The sequence below is a fragment of the Lepidochelys kempii genome, chromosome 11, assembly GCF_965140285.1.
Source record: "Lepidochelys kempii isolate rLepKem1 chromosome 11, rLepKem1.hap1, whole genome shotgun sequence".
NCBI classification, from domain to species: domain Eukaryota; kingdom Metazoa; phylum Chordata; order Testudines; family Cheloniidae; genus Lepidochelys; species Lepidochelys kempii.
Window position 1 is genome coordinate 79,332,907 of NC_136390.1, and position 17,333 is coordinate 79,350,239.

Consider the following 17,333-nt stretch of genomic DNA (forward strand, 5'->3'; position numbering starts at 1 on the left):
TCATTTTCAAATGTTTAATGTGCTTTTTTAAATTTTACTTTACAAGGCAACTTATCTCACTGTCACCAATATATCAATACAAAAATCTTACAATGTTTTATTTGCTAAAAAACTACAACATTAAAATTGGGGTTAAGTAGTTCTTTCCTCTTGCCTGCTGTTTTACTACAAGGATGTCCATTAGTTCATAGCTAAGACTGCTGCATTTAATTCAAACAATAAGTTACACAATTCTGTACATAATTACAACAGAGTCAAATTAAAGTTCCAAGGTATGTATCTGTATAGTATACCACAGTCAAACACCATGAAGGAAAAGAGAACTACTGTATGTGACAGCCTTTTTTGGGAAGATTTTCTAGTTTACTAACCAAGAAGAGTCATTTAGTGTCCTTATGTTGGGGAACTGACATCCAGATTTCTTAGGCACTGATCCAGGCATCTTGCCTTTTAGAAAAACCTGTCTGTTTCACCAAACTCATGCATTATTTAAAAAAATCACATAGCCATTATTAGCGATACAAAAATAATTATTTGCTAAAGTCATGCCTCTCTTCAGACATTGGAAGCAGCTGAATGATTTTACATTCTCTTTCAGAATTAGGTTCACTATAATATTAGATCTGGCAGAAATGTCAAGAGTTTTATTTACTGGACTCAACCACAACTGGATATTTTAGTTTGAACAAAAAAAGTTTGTCAATGCACAACTAAAAGATGAAATTTTACACCATGGCAGACCCAGTTATCTTTATCAGATGTGTTCCATGGTGAGAAATCATTATCTCATAACTTTTAGTTCAGTTCAGTATTTTAGTTCAGATACTTGGTGAATAATATATCGGAAGATCATGCTTTCAGGCATTTACACTAATGATTCTGATTCTTTTGGCATTGGAATGAAAATAATTGTTCAAAAGTTGGCATTATGCAGGGCAATAATTAATAGCTTAGCACTACGAAAACAAGCACATTTACTGTTTAACTAATATGAAATTATGAAAACAAGAAAGCAAGCAAGCCTCCTGTATATAAAGTAGTTTAAAACCAGATACTAATTTATCTTTCTACAATAGAGTGTTTAATGCTACAGAATCCAGTATGGCACTATGAGTAACCTTGTTAAAGAAGCAGTATTCAGTTTTGCTTGGTACTAGAAGGCTGAACAATAGTATAGTTTTAAACACACAATCCAGGATTGGAGTGAGTTGGTGTGCTCTGAATGTGCTGAGTCATTGGTTAAAAATAAAAAATGGCTCAGCATTTTTAACCTCAAATATGTACAAAAACCATGCAATACAGTAGAGGACAAGATGGAGATAAGAAAAATTGTGAAAGTTATGTGCCAATGTAGTTACCAGACATCAAACCAGAACGGGGAGGAAAACCTGGAGGATGACTAGCCACAACTTTCCTCACTGTTCCCAAGAGTTGTCTTCAGCTGGTGTTTTCTCCCCACCCGTTTTTATGTTGCATTATGCAGTGCATTAAGATACTGACATTCATAAGTATTGTAAAAAAAAAAAATAAAAAATATTGTTCCTTGACAGTTTAACAAATTTCCTTCAAGAATTCCAGTAATTCTCTGTCCTAATAGAGGAGTTGTAATGGATTTGTGAAAGCCAGTGCGGTGTGAGAGAAGTTCCATGAAGACTGGCACCTCGTTTTTCACTAAGGTCTTCAAAAGCTTAAAAAACTCAGCAAACTGATTTAGATCCTATTCAGAATGTCTCTAGATTTTGGTGCTTCAGCATCAGTGTGGTTTTGTATTTTCACATGTTGTAAGCGACATAAATAGGATCCAGTTGGTCAGCTAAAAATCCATCTCTCAAGTGCATTCGCTGCTTTTCACCACGAGAATTGATGGGAATAACTCCCGGGTCCACAATGACTACAACACCAACTATGAGATAATGTTCTTCCAGAACCACATTTGTTACCAGTGCCACCAAATCCAGTGCTTCCTGCTCTGAGCCTTCTAATTCCACAACCACCACCAGCAAGTTGGTCCATGTAAACACAGCACTGTTGGTATAAAACAAGCATTAATTGTGTGTGTGGGGGGAAATAAACTAGTATGAATAAGCACCAAAGAGAAAAGTTCTCCTAGACAGAGGCTAACTGGGAAAAAAAACCAACACCCAACCCTGCGAAAATACTTGAGATAAACAATACAATCAATGTAAACAAACTCTGTTGATATGAAACTAAGTACATAAGAGACAGATGTGGAAGTTATAGTTCAACAAAATCTGACTCTGCCATCTCTTGATTATGTTTTATTATTGTCCAAACAACAACATATTAAATATCAAAGTGTATCTTTTTTTCTCCTATAAACATTAACGTGTATCTAAGATAACACATGACCATGAATTTAAAGACTGCACTGTAATGCGTAAGTACATGGGGACAGAGTTAAGACTGAATGTTCAGCTTTAACTTTCTTGTTTCTTGATTTCAAAGTATTTACAGTCATTTATTTACTTTGCATTTAATATATACAGGTTGTCCAAGGAACAAAAAGGAAACTCTCTTTTATAACGACTAGCAACACTAACATCCGATGAAGTGAGCTGTAGCTCACGAAAGCTTATGCTCAAATAAATTTGTTAGTCTCTAAGGTGCCACAAGTACTCCTTTTCTTTTTGCGAATACAGACTAACACAGCTGCTACTCTGAAACCGCCTTTTCTTTTTGCGAATACAGACTAACACAGCTGCTACTCTGAAACACTAACAGGGTAACTGGCCCCTTAAATGAAACCAGGCCCAGCCTCCTGTTGCAGCCCAGGTGTGCCCTCACTTGCTATAATGAGTGGGGTGGAGATGCCCCCTGCACATGGGAGATGGCCCAAAGGCAAAGAAGGGAGGGTGGGGGGGTCAGAGTCCTGAGAGGGAGAATCCAGAATCAGAGAGAGAAGAGCTGAAGGTGTCTAGAACAGTAGAGAGAGAGCTCAGAGGCAGAGCACAGCTCGGCGAGCGCTTCAGCGGGAGGTGCTGTCCCTGAAGGTAGGAGCGGTGAGAGTTCCCCAGTGAGCAGTGGAGCCAGAGCAGGCTGGTGAAAGCTGAAGGCAGTGAGTCACCTATAAACTTCCCCAGGTCAGAGAACCACAGCTAGAGAGGGCTGAAGGCTGAGAGCAGCAGCAGGAGATGCCTGCTGGCTCCCTGAGTCAGATGGCCACAGAAGGCTGGGGAGTGATGGAGTCGTGACCCCACTGACGTCTTTAGGCAAGAGCTGGAGCCCTGCCTGGCAAGAAACAGGACAGAGATGCACCCCAGCTGGAGGAACGGGGGTGTGGTGAGAGAGATCAGAGCAGTACTTGGTGATGGACTGTTGGGATGAATGTATTGTTTGGACTGTGCTAGAGGGATTCTGGTTTATGGTAGTGGGACTTTTGCAATAAATTAACCCCATGGAAGGTCAATTTATATACTCCAGAAGCTGTACTAAGTTTTTCTGAGGAATCAAGAAGGGAAACTAAGACAAGGGACTGCTTGCAGGGCTGCCCTGAGGCCACCGGGGGTGTCTGGGAGATAGCCACCAATCCACAAACACCATCAGTCAATTCTACACTTTTAGAGTGAAAGGGATCTATCAGCAATTGGCAAATACACCTATTAGCATTGTACGCTCAGTCGTGCAAGAAATCTCTAGGGTATTCTATGTACCTCTAATCCAGCCCTCCAGCTCCATATTTTCTTCCTTCAAACTGAGTTTTTAAAGTACATATTGTGTGATATGTATCTAATGACTTAGATTGTTTCTAAACGGCTTAAATCCACTGTAAGGCTATGTCTACACTATGTGCTTGGGGTATGATTCCCAACTTGTGTAGACATACCCGCGCTTGCTCTCACTGAGCTAGCAAGTTGAAAATAATTGTGTAGCTGCGGAAACCTGAGCTAGCCACTCTGAGGTCCCCAGGGGTTCATAGAATTATAGAATATCAGGGTTGGAAGGGACCCCAGAAGGTCATCTAGTCCAACCCCCTGCTCAAAGCAGGACCAATTCCCAGTTAAATCATCCCAGCCAGGGCTTTGTCAAGCCTGACCTTAAAAACCTCTAAGGAAGGAGATTCTACCACCTCCCTAGGTAACGCATTCCAGTGTTTCACCACCCTCTTAGTGAAAAAGTTTTTCCTAATATCCAATCTAAACCTCCCCCACTGCAACTTGAGACCATTACTCCTCGTTCTGTCATCTGCTACCATTGAGAACAGTCTAGAGCCATCCTCTTTGGAACCCCCTTTCAGGTAGTTGAAAGCAGCTATCAAATCCCCCCTCATTCTTCTCTTCTGCAGGCTAAACAATCCCAGCTCCCTCAGCCTCTCCTCATAAGTCATGTGTTCCAGTCCCCTAATCATTTTTGTTGCCCTTCGCTGGACTCTCTCCAATTTATCCACATCCTTCTTGAAGTGTGGGGCCCAAAACTGGACACAGTACTCCAGATGAGGCCTCACCAATGTCGAATAGAGGGGAACGATCACGTCCCTCGATCTGCTCGCTATGCCCCTACTTATACATCCCAAAATGCCATTGGCCTTCTTGGCAACAAAGGCACACTGCTGACTCATATCCAGCTTCTCGTCCACTGTCACCCCTAGGTCCTTTTCCGCAGAACTGCTGCCTAGCCATTCGGTCCCTAGTCTGTAGCTGTGCATTGGGTTCTTCCGTCCTAAGTGCAGGATCCTGCACTTATCCTTATTGAACCTCATCAGATTTCTTTTGGCCCAATCCTCCAATTTGTCTAGGTCTTCCTGTATCCTATCCCTCCCCTCCAGCGTATCTACCACTCCTCCCAGTTTAGTATCATCCGCAAATTTGCTGAGAGTGCAATTCACACCATTCTCCAGATCATTTATGAAGATATTGAACAAAACCGGCCCCAGGACCGACCCTTGGGGTACTCCACTTGATACCGGCTGCCAACTAGATATGAAGCCATTGATCACTACCCGTTGAGCCCGACAATCTAGCCAGCTTTCTACCCATCTTGTAGTGCATTCATCCAGCCCATACTTCCTTAACTTGCTGACAAGAATACTGTGGGAGACCGTGTCAAAAGCTTTGCTAAAGTCAAGAAACAATACATCCACTGCTTTCCCTTCATCCACAGAACCAGTAATCTCATCATAAAAGGCGATTAGATTAGTCAGGCATGACCTTCCCTTGGTGAATCCATGCTGGCTGTTCCTGATCACTTTCCTCTCATGCAAGTGCTTCAGGATTGATTCAGACGGGCTACCTGTGCCAGCCCTCTCACTTCTGCCCCATCTGCTACCCCACCTCACTGACTGCTATTTTTAGCATGCTAGCTCAGCAGCAGCTAGCATGCATGAGAGCTGGGAATCACACCCCTAGCTCCAAGGGTAGACATAGCCTAAGGGCGTAAAGAATGATTTATGTTGCTTATGGCTGGGCTTTTCAAAGGAGCCTTAAGGGAATAAAGCCCACAAATCTCACCAAATTCAGTGGGCGTTGGGTGCCAAAGTCTCTTAGGTTCCTTTGAAAATCCCAGCCTTTAGCCTAAAGTTTTAAAACTGCCAAACATATTTCACACCATACAACTGGGGGAAACAAGAAGAGAGCTGGTGGCTCCAGAGTTGGAACATACAGATCGAGAGGCTGCAGTTGGGCAAAGCTTGACTGTTTCCTTTTTAACCAGTTTTGAGTGGTATTCACAATCGAAGCTCCTGATCCATGCACACCGCATCAATCTACACATGCTCTTCGGATTTAACATGGGAAGTCCACTGCACACGTTCATAATGCCAGCTACAAATGCCCTAACTCACTCAAGTGGTTCTTTCCAAATCATGAGGAGGACTCTCTCAATGATGGCTTTGGTTTTCCAAGTTCCAGCCATTTTTGCTGGAGTCATGCTCAAGAAAGCAGGTAGAATATTTTAAGTGGCCGAACTGTAGTTCCTACCTTCACCTCCATTTTCCTGCAAATCAAATATATGAAGGCATTTTCCTCAAACTTTCAATCACAAATATCACCTTTGAACAGAAATCAAACATGGGAAATATCAGTTTCCAAAGACAACTATTTGGGAAAGCTAAGAGAACGGGGGGTTTTCATGACAGGGTTCTTGCAGCTAATTATAGAGTTCCCCACCATCCTGACCTCTGTGACGTGTGCCATTTTATTTTATGGCATACTATGGAGTAAGAGTACATTAAAAGAGGTTGAATTAAAAAAATGTGTAAAATCAAATAATTTTGCAGGCTTAATACATTGGTAAAAATACAGAAGTATCTGATAAGCCCACAAAGTATACACCAAAACTAAGTGAGCTGTAGCTCACGAAAGCTCATGCTCAAATAAATTGGTTAGTCTCTAAGGTGCCGCAAGTACTCCTTTTCTTTTTGATAATTTTCAAATCAAGTTGTGATACAAGCAATTCTCAAAGTTTCTACTTGGATGCAACTTTAAAAAAAGTTCTTTTCTTAACTGATCATTTAACTAAGCATGTGAAATTTATGCTTGTTATGCAGAAGATATATATGCAAAACATATAGCGTAGCTCAAAGATAAATGTAGCACAAATTGCTTAGACTGCCTTTCCACTAGCTACAATATATGTTAGTTATGGAGGACCAGCCCACAGAGAAGGCCAGTTAAAGTTTGCTATTCCACTAATTAGAAAAACAGGCAATGTTAACTGAGGGTTGGATGTTGGGGCCATGGAGAATTACTGTAGGGTTAGAGGAACAACAAAAGGGAAATCAGTGAGGGAACCTGCTCACCATTTTAGATGTTTATACACAAATGCAAGGAGAATGGGGAATAAATAGGAAGAACTGAAAGTATTAGTACATAAACTAAATTATGACTTAACTGGTATGACAGAGACTTGGTTGGAGAAGTCTCAAGATACAAAATATATTGGAAGTACAGAATAGGTTATACTGGTGGGGGAGTGGCACTATATATGAAAAAGCATAGAGTCAAATGAAGTAAAAATGTTAAATAAACCAAACTGAACCACAGAATCGCTATGGCTAGTAATTCCATGCTTGAATAAGAAGAATATAGCAGTAGAGGTATACTACTGACCATCTGACAGGATGGTGACAGGGACTGTAAAATGCTCAGGGAGATTAGAGAGGCGATAAAAATAAAAAACTCAATAATGGGGGATTTCAGCTATCCCTCAATTGACGGGGTACATGTCATTTCAGGATGGGATGCAGAGATAAAGTTTCTTGACACCTTAAACGACTGCTTCTTGGAGCAGCTAGTCCTGGAACCCACAAGGGGAGAGGCAATTCTTGATTTAGTCCTAAGTGGAGCACAGGATCTGGTCCAAGAGGTGAATATAGCTGACCCGCTTGGTAATAGTGACCATAACATAATGAAATTTAACATCCCTATGCAGCGGAAAACACCAAAGCAGCCCAACATGGTAGCATTTAATTTCAGAAAAGGGAACTATACAAAAATGGGGAAGTTAGTTAAAGTAAAAGGTACAGCACCAAGCTGTAGGGCAGGGGTGCCCACATGGTGCCCGTGGGTGCAATGGCGCCCGCTGGGGCAGTTGTGTGTGCCCGCAGGACACCGCGCTGCTGAAATGCTGCCGCTGAGCGTGGCTACCTGAGAACCACCCGCCAAAATGCCGCCAAGAAGCATTGCCATTTCTCAGCAGCGAGGCTTCTTTCCGCTGCCACTTCTCGGCGGTATTTCGGCGGTGGGGTGCTTGGCACATGCCATAGTCTGTTGGCAATAGGAATGTGCTATTCCCACAGAAAGGTTGGGGACCACTGCTGTAGGGAAATCCCTGCAAACTGTAGGGAAACTTTTCAAAGACACAACAATAGAGGCTCAATTTAAATGTATGCCCCAAATTAAAACATAGTAAGAGGACCAAAAAAGTGCCACCGTGGCTAAACAACAAAGTAAAAGAAACAGTGAGAGGCAAAAAGGCATCCTTTAAACAGCGGAGTTAAATCTTAGTGAGGAAAATAGAAAGGAGCATAAACTCTGGCAAATGAAGTGTAAAAATAACGAGGAAGGCCAAAAAAGAATTTGAAGAACAACTAGCCAAAGATTCAAAAAGTAATAAAAAGAAATTGCTAAGTACATCAGAAGCAGGAAGCCTGCTAAACAACCAGGGGGGCCACTGGACAACCAAGATGCTAAAGGCGCACTCAAGGATGATAAGGCCATTGTGGAGAAACTAAATGAATTCTTTGCATCGGTCTTCATGGCTGAGGATATGAGGGAGATTCCCAAACCTGAGCCATTCTTTTTAGGTAACAAATCTGAGGAACTGCCCAGACTGAGGTGTCATTAGAAGAAGTTTTGGACCAAATTGATAAACTAAACAGTAATAAGTCACCAGGACCAGATGGGATTCACCCAAGAGTTCTGAAGGAACTTAAATGTGAAATTGCAGGACTAACAACTGTGGTATGTAACCTATCATTTAAATCTGCTTCTGTACCAAATGACTGGAGGATAGCTAATGTGACACCAATTTTTAAAAAAGGCTCCAGAGGCGATCCCGCCAAATACAGGAGCCTAACTTCAGTACCAGGCAAACTGGTTGAAACTATAGTAAAGAACAGAATTATCAGACAGCTAGATGAGAATGATTTGTTGGGGAAGAGTCAACATGATTTCCTGTAAAGGGAACTCGTGCCTCACCAGTCTACTAGAATTCTTTGAGGTGGGTCAGCAAGCATGTGGACAAGGGTGATCCAGGGGATGTAGTGTACTTAGATTTTCAGAAAGCCTTTGACAAGGTCCCTCACCAAAGGCTCTTAAGTAATGTAAGCTGTCATGGGATAAGAGGGAAGATCCTCTCCTGGATCAGTAACTGGTTAAAAGATAAGAAACAGAGGGTAGGAATAAATGGTCAGTTTTCTGACTGAAGAGAGGCAAATAGTTGGGTCCCCAGGGGTCTGTACTGGGACCAGTGGTGTTCAACATATTCATAAATGATCTGGAAAAAGGGGTAAACAGTGAGGTGGCAAAATTTGCAGATGATATAAAACTGCTCAAGATAGTTAAGTCCCAAGCAGACTGCAAAGAGCTACAAAGGGATCTCACAAAACTGGTTGACTGAGCAACAAAATGGCAGATGAAATTCAATGTTTATAAAGGCAAAGTGATGCACATTGGAAAACATAATCCTAACTATACATATAAAATGATGGAGTCTAAATTAGCTGTTACCACTCAAGAAGGATCTTGGAGTCATTGTGGATAGTTCTCTGAAAACAGCAGCAGCAGTCAAAAAAGCTAACAATGCTGGAATCAATAGGAAAGAGATAGTAAGACAGGAAATATCATATTGCCTGTATATAAATCCATGGCAAACCCACATTTTGAATACTGCGTGCAGTTCTGCTCGCCCCCATCTCAAAAAGATATATTGGAATTGGAAAAGGTACAGAAAAGGTCAACAAAAATGATCAGGGGTATGGAACAGCTTCAGTATGAGGAGAGATTAATAAGACGGGGACTTTTCAGCTTGAAAAAGAGACGAAGGGGGGAATATGATTGAGGTCTATAAAATCATGACCGGTGTGGAGAAAGTAAATAAGGAAGTGTTATTTACTCCTTCTCATAACACAGGAACTAGGGGTCACCAAATGAAATTAATAGGCAGCAGGTTTCAAACAAACAAAAGGAAGTATTTCTTCACACAATGCACAATTAACCTGTGGAACTCTTTGCCAGAGGATGTTGTGAAGGCCAAGACTATAATAGGGTTCAAAAATGAACTGGATAAGTTAATGGAGGATAGGTCCATCAATGGTTGTTAGCCCCAAGATAGACAGGAATGCAAAACCATGCTCTGAAGTGTCTCTAGGGAATGGATCACTTGATGATTGCCTGTTCTGTTCATTCCCTCTGAACCAGCTGGCATTGGCCACTATTGGAAGACAGGATACTGGGCTAATGGACCATTGGTCTGACCGAGTATGGCCATTCTTATGACTAAAATATTGGTATAGAGGGGAATAGGTTATTCAGGAGGGACAGGCACAGTAAAATGGGTGGAGATACCATATTATACATCAAGAATATATACATTTGTTCTGAGGACCAGAAAGATGTGAGAGTCAGACCAGTTGAAAGTCCCTGGTGAAGATAAAAGGGGAGAAAAAGAGGCGATGTCATGGCAGGGATCTATTAAAGACCACCAAATCAGGAGCTGGATGAGGCATTTCTAGATCAAACAACAGAAATACCCAAAACATAAGACGTGGTAGTAATGGGGGAATTTGCTACACAGAGATCTGTTGGAAAAGTAATGTGGCAAAACACAAAATGTCCAGTAAGTTCTTGGAAGGTATTGGGGACAACTTCTTGCTCCAGAAAGTGGAGGAAAAAACCAGGATGACAGCCATTTTAGGCAAGATTCTGATAAACAGGGAGCAATTGCTAGCGAATCTGAAGGTGGAAAGCAATATGGGTGAAAGTGATCATGACAGGATAGAGTTCGTGATTCTAAGGAAGAAGTGAGAGCAGCAGAATAAGGACAAGGGGCTTGAAAAAAGCAGGCGTTAACAAACAAGAGAACTGGGAGGTGAGGTCCCATGGGAAGAAAATCTAAGTTAAAAAAGCAGTTCAGGAGAGCTGGCAGTTTCACAAGGAGACCATATTAAAAGGTACAACTGTAAACTATCCCGATGCGAAGGAAAAACAGGAAGAATAGTAACAGCCAATATGGGTATGTCGACACAGCAATCTAGATTCCCACGGCTGGCCCATGCCAGTCAACTTGGGCTTGCAGAGTTTGGGTTGCAGGGCTGTTTTATTGCTGTGTAGACGTCTGGGTTCAGACTGGAGCCAGGTTCTAGGACCCTGTGAGGTGGGAGGGGCCCAGAACTCGGGTCTCCAGCCCAAGCCTGGAAGTCTACACAACAATGATACAGCCCCGCAACCAGAGTTGGCTGGCATGAGCCAGCCGTGGGTTTTTCTTTGCTGCGTAGACATATCCTGTGGCTCCACCAGGAGCTCTTTAGTGACCTGAAAGTCAAAATGGAATCCTACAAAAAGTGGAAACTTGGACAAATTGCTAAAGACAAGTACAAAAGAATAGCATAAACGCGTAGGGACAAAATCGAAAAGGGTAAGGCATGAAATGAGTTACACCCAGCAAGGGACAGACAAGGCAATAAGAAGAGGTTCTTTAAATACATTAGGAGCAAAGAAAAGATAAAGGAAAGTATAGATCCTCTACTTAGCAGAGAAGGCGAGCTAATAACTGACGACATTAAGAAAGCTGAGGTGTTTAATGCCTATTTTGCTTCAGTTTTCACTGAAAATGTTAATGGTGACCAGATACTTAACACAATTAATATTAACAAGGGGAAAGGAACACAAGCCAAAATAGGGAAAGAACAGATTAAAGAATTGTCATAAATATAAAGGGAAGGGTAACCACCTTTCTGTATACAGTGCTGTAAAATCCCTCCTGGCCAGAGGCACAACATCCTCTTACCTGTGAAGGGTTAAGAAGCTCAGCTAACCTGGCTGGCACCTGACCCAAAGGACCAATAAGGGGACAAGATACTTTCAAATCTTGGGGGAAGGAAGCTCTTGTTTTGTGCTCTTTGTTCACATTTGTTCATTCTCTCTTGGGACTGAGAGACGCCAGACAGAAATCCATCTTCTCCAACCCATCCTAATCCAAGTCTCCAATATTGCAACCAGTAGAGGTAAGCCAGACAAGGCGGATTAGTTTCTCTTTTGTTTTATGTGAATTTTCTCTGGGTTAAGAGGGAGGTTTATTCCTGTTTTCTGTAACTTTAAGGTTTTGCCCAGAGGGGGATCCTCTGTGTTTTGAATCTGAATACCCTGTAAAGTATTTTCCATCTGATTTTACAGAGGTGATTTTTATCTTTCTTTTTTTTAAATAAAATCTTTCTTTTAAGAACCTGGCTGATTTTTCCATTGTTCCAAGATCCAGGGGTTTGGGTCTTTGATGACTTTGTAACAAATTGGTTAGGATATTATTCTCAAGCCTCCCCAGGAAAGGGGGTGTGTAGGGCTTGGGGGAAGACGTCTCCAAGTGGTCTCTTTCCCTGTTCTTTGTTTAAAACGCTTGCTGGTGGCAGCATACTGGTCAAGGACAAGGCAAAGTTTGTACCTTGGTGAAGTTTTTAACCTAAGCTGGTAAGAATAAGCTTATGGAGTCTTTCATGCAGGTCCCCACATCTGTACCCTAGAGTTCAGAGTGGGGAAGGAACCCTGACAAGAATATTAGATAAGTGAGATGTATTCAAGGCTGAAGCAATCTCAGAACCGTTAATAATTATCTTTGAGACCTCCTAGAGGTCCTAGAACACTGGAGAAGGGCTAACACCGTACTTGTCTTTAAAAGGGGGAACAGAGAGAACAGAGAGAACCCAAGGAATTACAGATCAGTCAGCCTAACTTCAAAACCTGGAAAGTTACTGGAACACATTAGTAAGCAATCAATTTGTATGTCCTGGAGGATAATGGGATTATCAGGGATAGCCAGCATGGATTTGTCAAAAACAAATCATGTCAAACCAATCTAATTTCCCTGGATTATGGACCTAGTGGACGGGGGAAGCAGTAGATGTGATACGTCTTGATTTTAGTAAGGCTTTTTGACACAATCCCACATGACATTCTCACCAGCAAACTAGGGAAATGTGGTCTAGATGAAATTATTATTGAGTGGATACACAACTGGTTGAAAGACTGTACTCAGTCAGTAGTTATTAAGGGTTCGCTGTCAAACTGGGAGGGTGTCTTTATTGGGGTCCCACAGGGATCAGTTCTAGGTCTGGTACTATTCAATATTTTATGAATGACGTGGACAACAGGAGTGGAGAGTATGCTTATAAAATCTGCAGATTACACCAAGATGAGAGGCATTGCACGCACTTTGGAGGACAGGACTAGAATTCTAAATGACCATGACAAATCGGAGAATTGGCCAGAAATCAACAAAATGAAATCCAGGAAAAACAGGTGGAAAACACTTCACTTAAGAAGGAAAAATCAAATGCACATCTACAAAATGGGAAGTACCTGGCTAGGTGGTAGTACTACTGAAAAAGATCTGGTAGTTATAGTGGATCACAAATTGAACAGGACTCAGAAATGTGATACAGATACGAAAAAGGCTAATACTATTCTGGGGAGTGTTAACAGGAGTGTTATATGACATATGTCATATGACAAGAGGTAATTATCCTGCTCTACTCAGCAGTGGTGAGACCTCAGGTGGAGTAGTGTGTCCAATTCTGTGTGCCACATTAAGGAATGATGTGGAGAGTCCAGAAGAGAGCAACAAAAATGATAAAAGCCTTAGAGGAAAGGTTAAAAAAGGCATGGTTAGTCTTGAGAAAAGATGGGGGGAGGGCACGGACCTGATAACAGTCTTCAAATATGTTAAGGCCTGTTATAAAGAGGACAGTGATCCACTGTTTCATCCATGTCCACTGAAGGTAGTACAAGAAATAATGGGCTTAATCTGCAGCAAGGGAGATTTAGGTTAGATATTATGGAAAACTTTCTAACCATAAGGGTAATTAAAGCATTGGAGGGTTTTAAAAACAGGTTGGAGTAACACCTGTCAGGGATGGTTGAGGTTTACTTGGTCCTGCCCCAGTGCAGGGGGCTGGACTTGATGACTTCTCGGGGTCCCTTCCAGCCCTGGGGTTCTACGATTCTAACTGCTCTGCGCAGGCCTACATTTTTTGTTTTCACTCCCAGCTAATTGATCTAACAAGCAATTTATTCTCTTTTTATTTCTGTCAGACAAAAGTATAAGCAAATAAGGTGGGTGAGAGGGCTCCTGGCAAGTTGCCTGCAGAGCATTCTCAGTTGCAAAACCTGGGCTTTGATGCTTTAAAAAAAGAAAAGGACACAGAAAAATTTCTTAACTGAAAATGCATATAGCTCTGAACCTCTTACCATTCGGCAATACTTTTGTGCGCTCTGATCACAGAGGTCTCAATATCAATGGGATGATACCTCATTCCTCTCAGCTCCAGTGTTTCATCCAAGGAGCCTACCACATACAAGGCATCATGCCTCTCTGGAAACAGTGAAGACATTCAGGATATCAGTGAATGTGAAGAACAGATAGTCTCAAAATCACATGCACGTACATTAATCAGCTGGCCTAACATTTTCATGGCCCATTTCCTATGAGGAGAAGCAGCATGTAATAGATAGTCCTCCCAAATGGCAGAGCATCCTGAGTTTAGGAGCCAGCTCTGTGCTCCTCTTAGTGACTCAAGGTGAGATATGCTGAACTGTATAGAGTTACCCACTGATAAAAGGTGTGACCTGGCAGACCAGGTCAGATCAGTGTATTCAGGTCAATTCACTTGGGTATAGATCGAAGTGTTAAATGTATAAGTGTGTATTCAGATGTTTAACCTTCATAAAAACTAGTGGAATGTTACTTGTAATCTTTTTACTTAGCTGTTCTTGTCAGAATGTAATAGCAAACAGTTACATGGCAAATACCCTTGTAACTAAATTACCCATCAAAGAAATCTTGTGAAATGCTAATGAAAGACTTTAAGGACTTTAACACAAAATGCTAATTTCAAAGCAAGTGACATTTCTTACCCATCCTCAACAAAGGGAAAACCCAGATGGGTAGAGACATGGTCAGCTTGCTTTCTGTGTGACGATACTATAAATATAGATTCAAAGAAAGATCCTTAATCTCCGAACTATCTTGGACAGGGAAGTGTACCAGATGCAAAGTGGAGATCTCCAGAGTTATTCTGGGTACCTCGAAATAAGTTTTGGTAGACTAGCAATTTATTACATCTCTACCACCATTTTGAGTTACAAACTATGACTCACCTGTTAATATATTTTACCTGCTTTAATCTTTCAGTCATTTCCTTTTCTTAGCTAATAAACCTTCAGTTAGTTTACTATAGAATTGGCTGCCAGCATTGTCTTTGGTGTAAGGTCTGGAATACCAATTGATCCGGGGTGAATGACTGGTCTCTTAGGACTGGGAAAAACCTAATGTGTTGTGATTTTTGTCTGGGTGGCAAGATAGACTGGAGAGGCTAAGGGGACTGTCTGTGACTCCATAGTAAGACTGGTATAGTGATCCAGGAGTTCACATTTGTTATTGGCTTGGTGAAATTTAATTCTAGAACATACCCCTAGTTTAGGATGTCTGCCCTTGTTTACTGACAGTCTGCCCCGAGACAGGCCCTCATGGTTGTGAGCTACTCCAGACAACTGACAACAGGTACCAGATGTTGAATGAGACTTATCAGATTAACACTATTTTCTAAATTGGACCAGCTACAGTGGGGTTAGTGTAGTAGGCTTTCACCTCTGGAGAACGGGGAAAATGTTCCCACTTGTGCACGTTCCAGAAGCACCAGATAATTTGGTATAAGTAGAAATCTCAGGATGAGGACTGGAATGTGAGAGTTATCCGCAGGTGAAGAGTGCGGTGCCTGGCAGAGCTGACTGGAGTAGCACATGCGATACCCTTCGGATATGCCAGTGCTATTAGTCTCCCAATTTCAATCCAAGATAAAAAGGAAGATGGTCACATTGTTAAAATAGTACAGTGGGCAGATGCATTACCTATTTTGCCTCATTATTCAGAATCATTACATTCAATGAACATGTGCCCATTAAGGGCCCGAATTCCTGGGAAACTGAGTATTTATTATTTCTCACTGAAGCATCTTGCAGGATAGGGGCCTTAATTTTCCACAGACTATTGAAATTTCTCTGACTTTCTCTGCCCTGTGCTGACTGGCTGTTGCTTCACTCTCCTCCTCCCCCTCGGCTTTACTCCCATGGGTGGTGGGTGAATCACGGGCCTGTGGAGGCTAGCCCCCGCCCTGGCCTGCCCCTTCTGCCTGAGGCCCTGCCCCCTCACCCTCCTTCCCCTGTCGAAGACCAGAGGGCCCCCCCCAGCCCCGGGCTGCCCAAGCGCCTCCAGCCCTGGACAGCATGCGACCCCCCACCAATTCTGGAGCACTGGGTGGCGCATGGCCCCCCCCCTCCATCCCCAGAGTGCCGGGCTGGCGGCCCCACCACCGGGGGCCCCCCAGCGCTGGGCGGCCCCAGACACCCCAAATCCTGGCTGCTGGTCAGCTACCCTAGCTTCAGCAGGCTTCCCAGAAGAGGAGCCGCCTGCTTGTGCTGCCGAGTAGTGGACAGCGAGCAGGAGGGGCCTTCTGGCAGCACAAGGGTGGAGCTCCGCGGGCCTCTTGTGGGAGGCAGAGCCATCCCCTGCCTATGCTACGGGCCACCCATATTCACTCCACATTGTCCCTGTCTCCCCTGCGCTGTCCCAAGTCATCCAGTCTGTTCCCTTTTCTTTCTACTTAGCCGATCCCCTCCTCAGTAAATCCACCGGGGCGGGGGAGGGGGGATCCTGTGGAACTAACATGACCCTTGCTGCCATCGCATCGTTCTCTCTACTGGTGTGTTCTACCCCTTCCCTCACCCTATGTCTGTCTTGTCGAGGTTAGCCAACACACTCATCATTTTCTTCTACTTGCCCATCTGTCTGTACCCATCTTATACTGTGTCTCGGTCTTATACTTCGATTGTAAGCTTCCTGGGCCAGTGTTTGTACAGCGCCTAGCACAATGGGGCCTGGTCCATGCTCCTAGGTGCTACCATAATACAAATAAATAATACAGACTTACTCTTTGCTTGCTCAGCTACATAAGGAGTTACAAACAAATGCCCCTGTATGTTAGGTGACACTACCAAGACCTGGTTTCCTATCTCACCTCCACTGGCATCAGTAAGTTCTGTCCTGCGCAGGAAGCCCAGGTACCCAGTCCGTGCCCATACTGTCTGTGTGTCTCCAAAACTCAGCCGAGCGCTGAAGTGGTCAGCGTGCAGTGCCTCTTCTCCATAGACTGTGTAATAACCAGTAGCATTGTGTGGACTGCTCACCCAAATCTAGGACATAAAACGTAACAGGAGGGACCCATGGCATTATACAGGCACTTATTTTCCATATTTAGACAGAAGAATTTCCTGATGCAATAGAAATCTGTCACACTGATAATCTTGGTGCCCAAGAACTGCCAAGAATAATCTTTTAAAGAGAACAAACTTCCAGTGCACATAAAATTAAAAGTAGTAGAAATACAGCATCTTCATTGCATGCACCTAAAAACGCATTTCAGAGGCCAGCAGAGCTCACTTAAATGGATCTCTTTCAGTCTGGTGCATGGAAAAGAATGTCTTTTAACAGGCCTCTTCCATCAAAAAGGGCTTCCGGTTTAAGTAGGCCCCACTGTATGTAATAGCACAAAATGCTTTGTTTGTTTGTAAAATAGGGATGTGTATAAAATCAGGAAATACCACTATTAAGCC

General features: G+C 42.8%; 1 protein-coding gene across 8 annotated transcripts in view; it reads right to left on the bottom strand.

Annotated features, from left to right (window-relative positions):
* DIP2A (DIP2 acetate--CoA ligase A) overlaps nucleotides 1–17,333 on the bottom strand; it is a 248,545-nt gene continuing 231,212 nt past the window's right edge. For 7 of the 8 annotated variants that reach the window (XM_073306935.1, XM_073306938.1, XM_073306937.1 and 4 more), the window contains 3 exons: nucleotides 16,739–16,913; nucleotides 13,914–14,037; nucleotides 1–2,025 (listed from right to left, as the gene is read on the bottom strand). In XM_073306935.1, the coding sequence (XP_073163036.1) occupies nucleotides 1,773–2,025; nucleotides 13,914–14,037; nucleotides 16,739–16,913 (552 nt within the window). In that variant the 3' untranslated portion in view covers nucleotides 1–1,772. Of the gene's footprint in view, nucleotides 2,026–13,913; nucleotides 14,038–14,941; nucleotides 15,492–16,738; nucleotides 16,914–17,333 lie in introns of those variants that run through there. The other variant, XM_073306939.1, reaches the window with a different exon arrangement.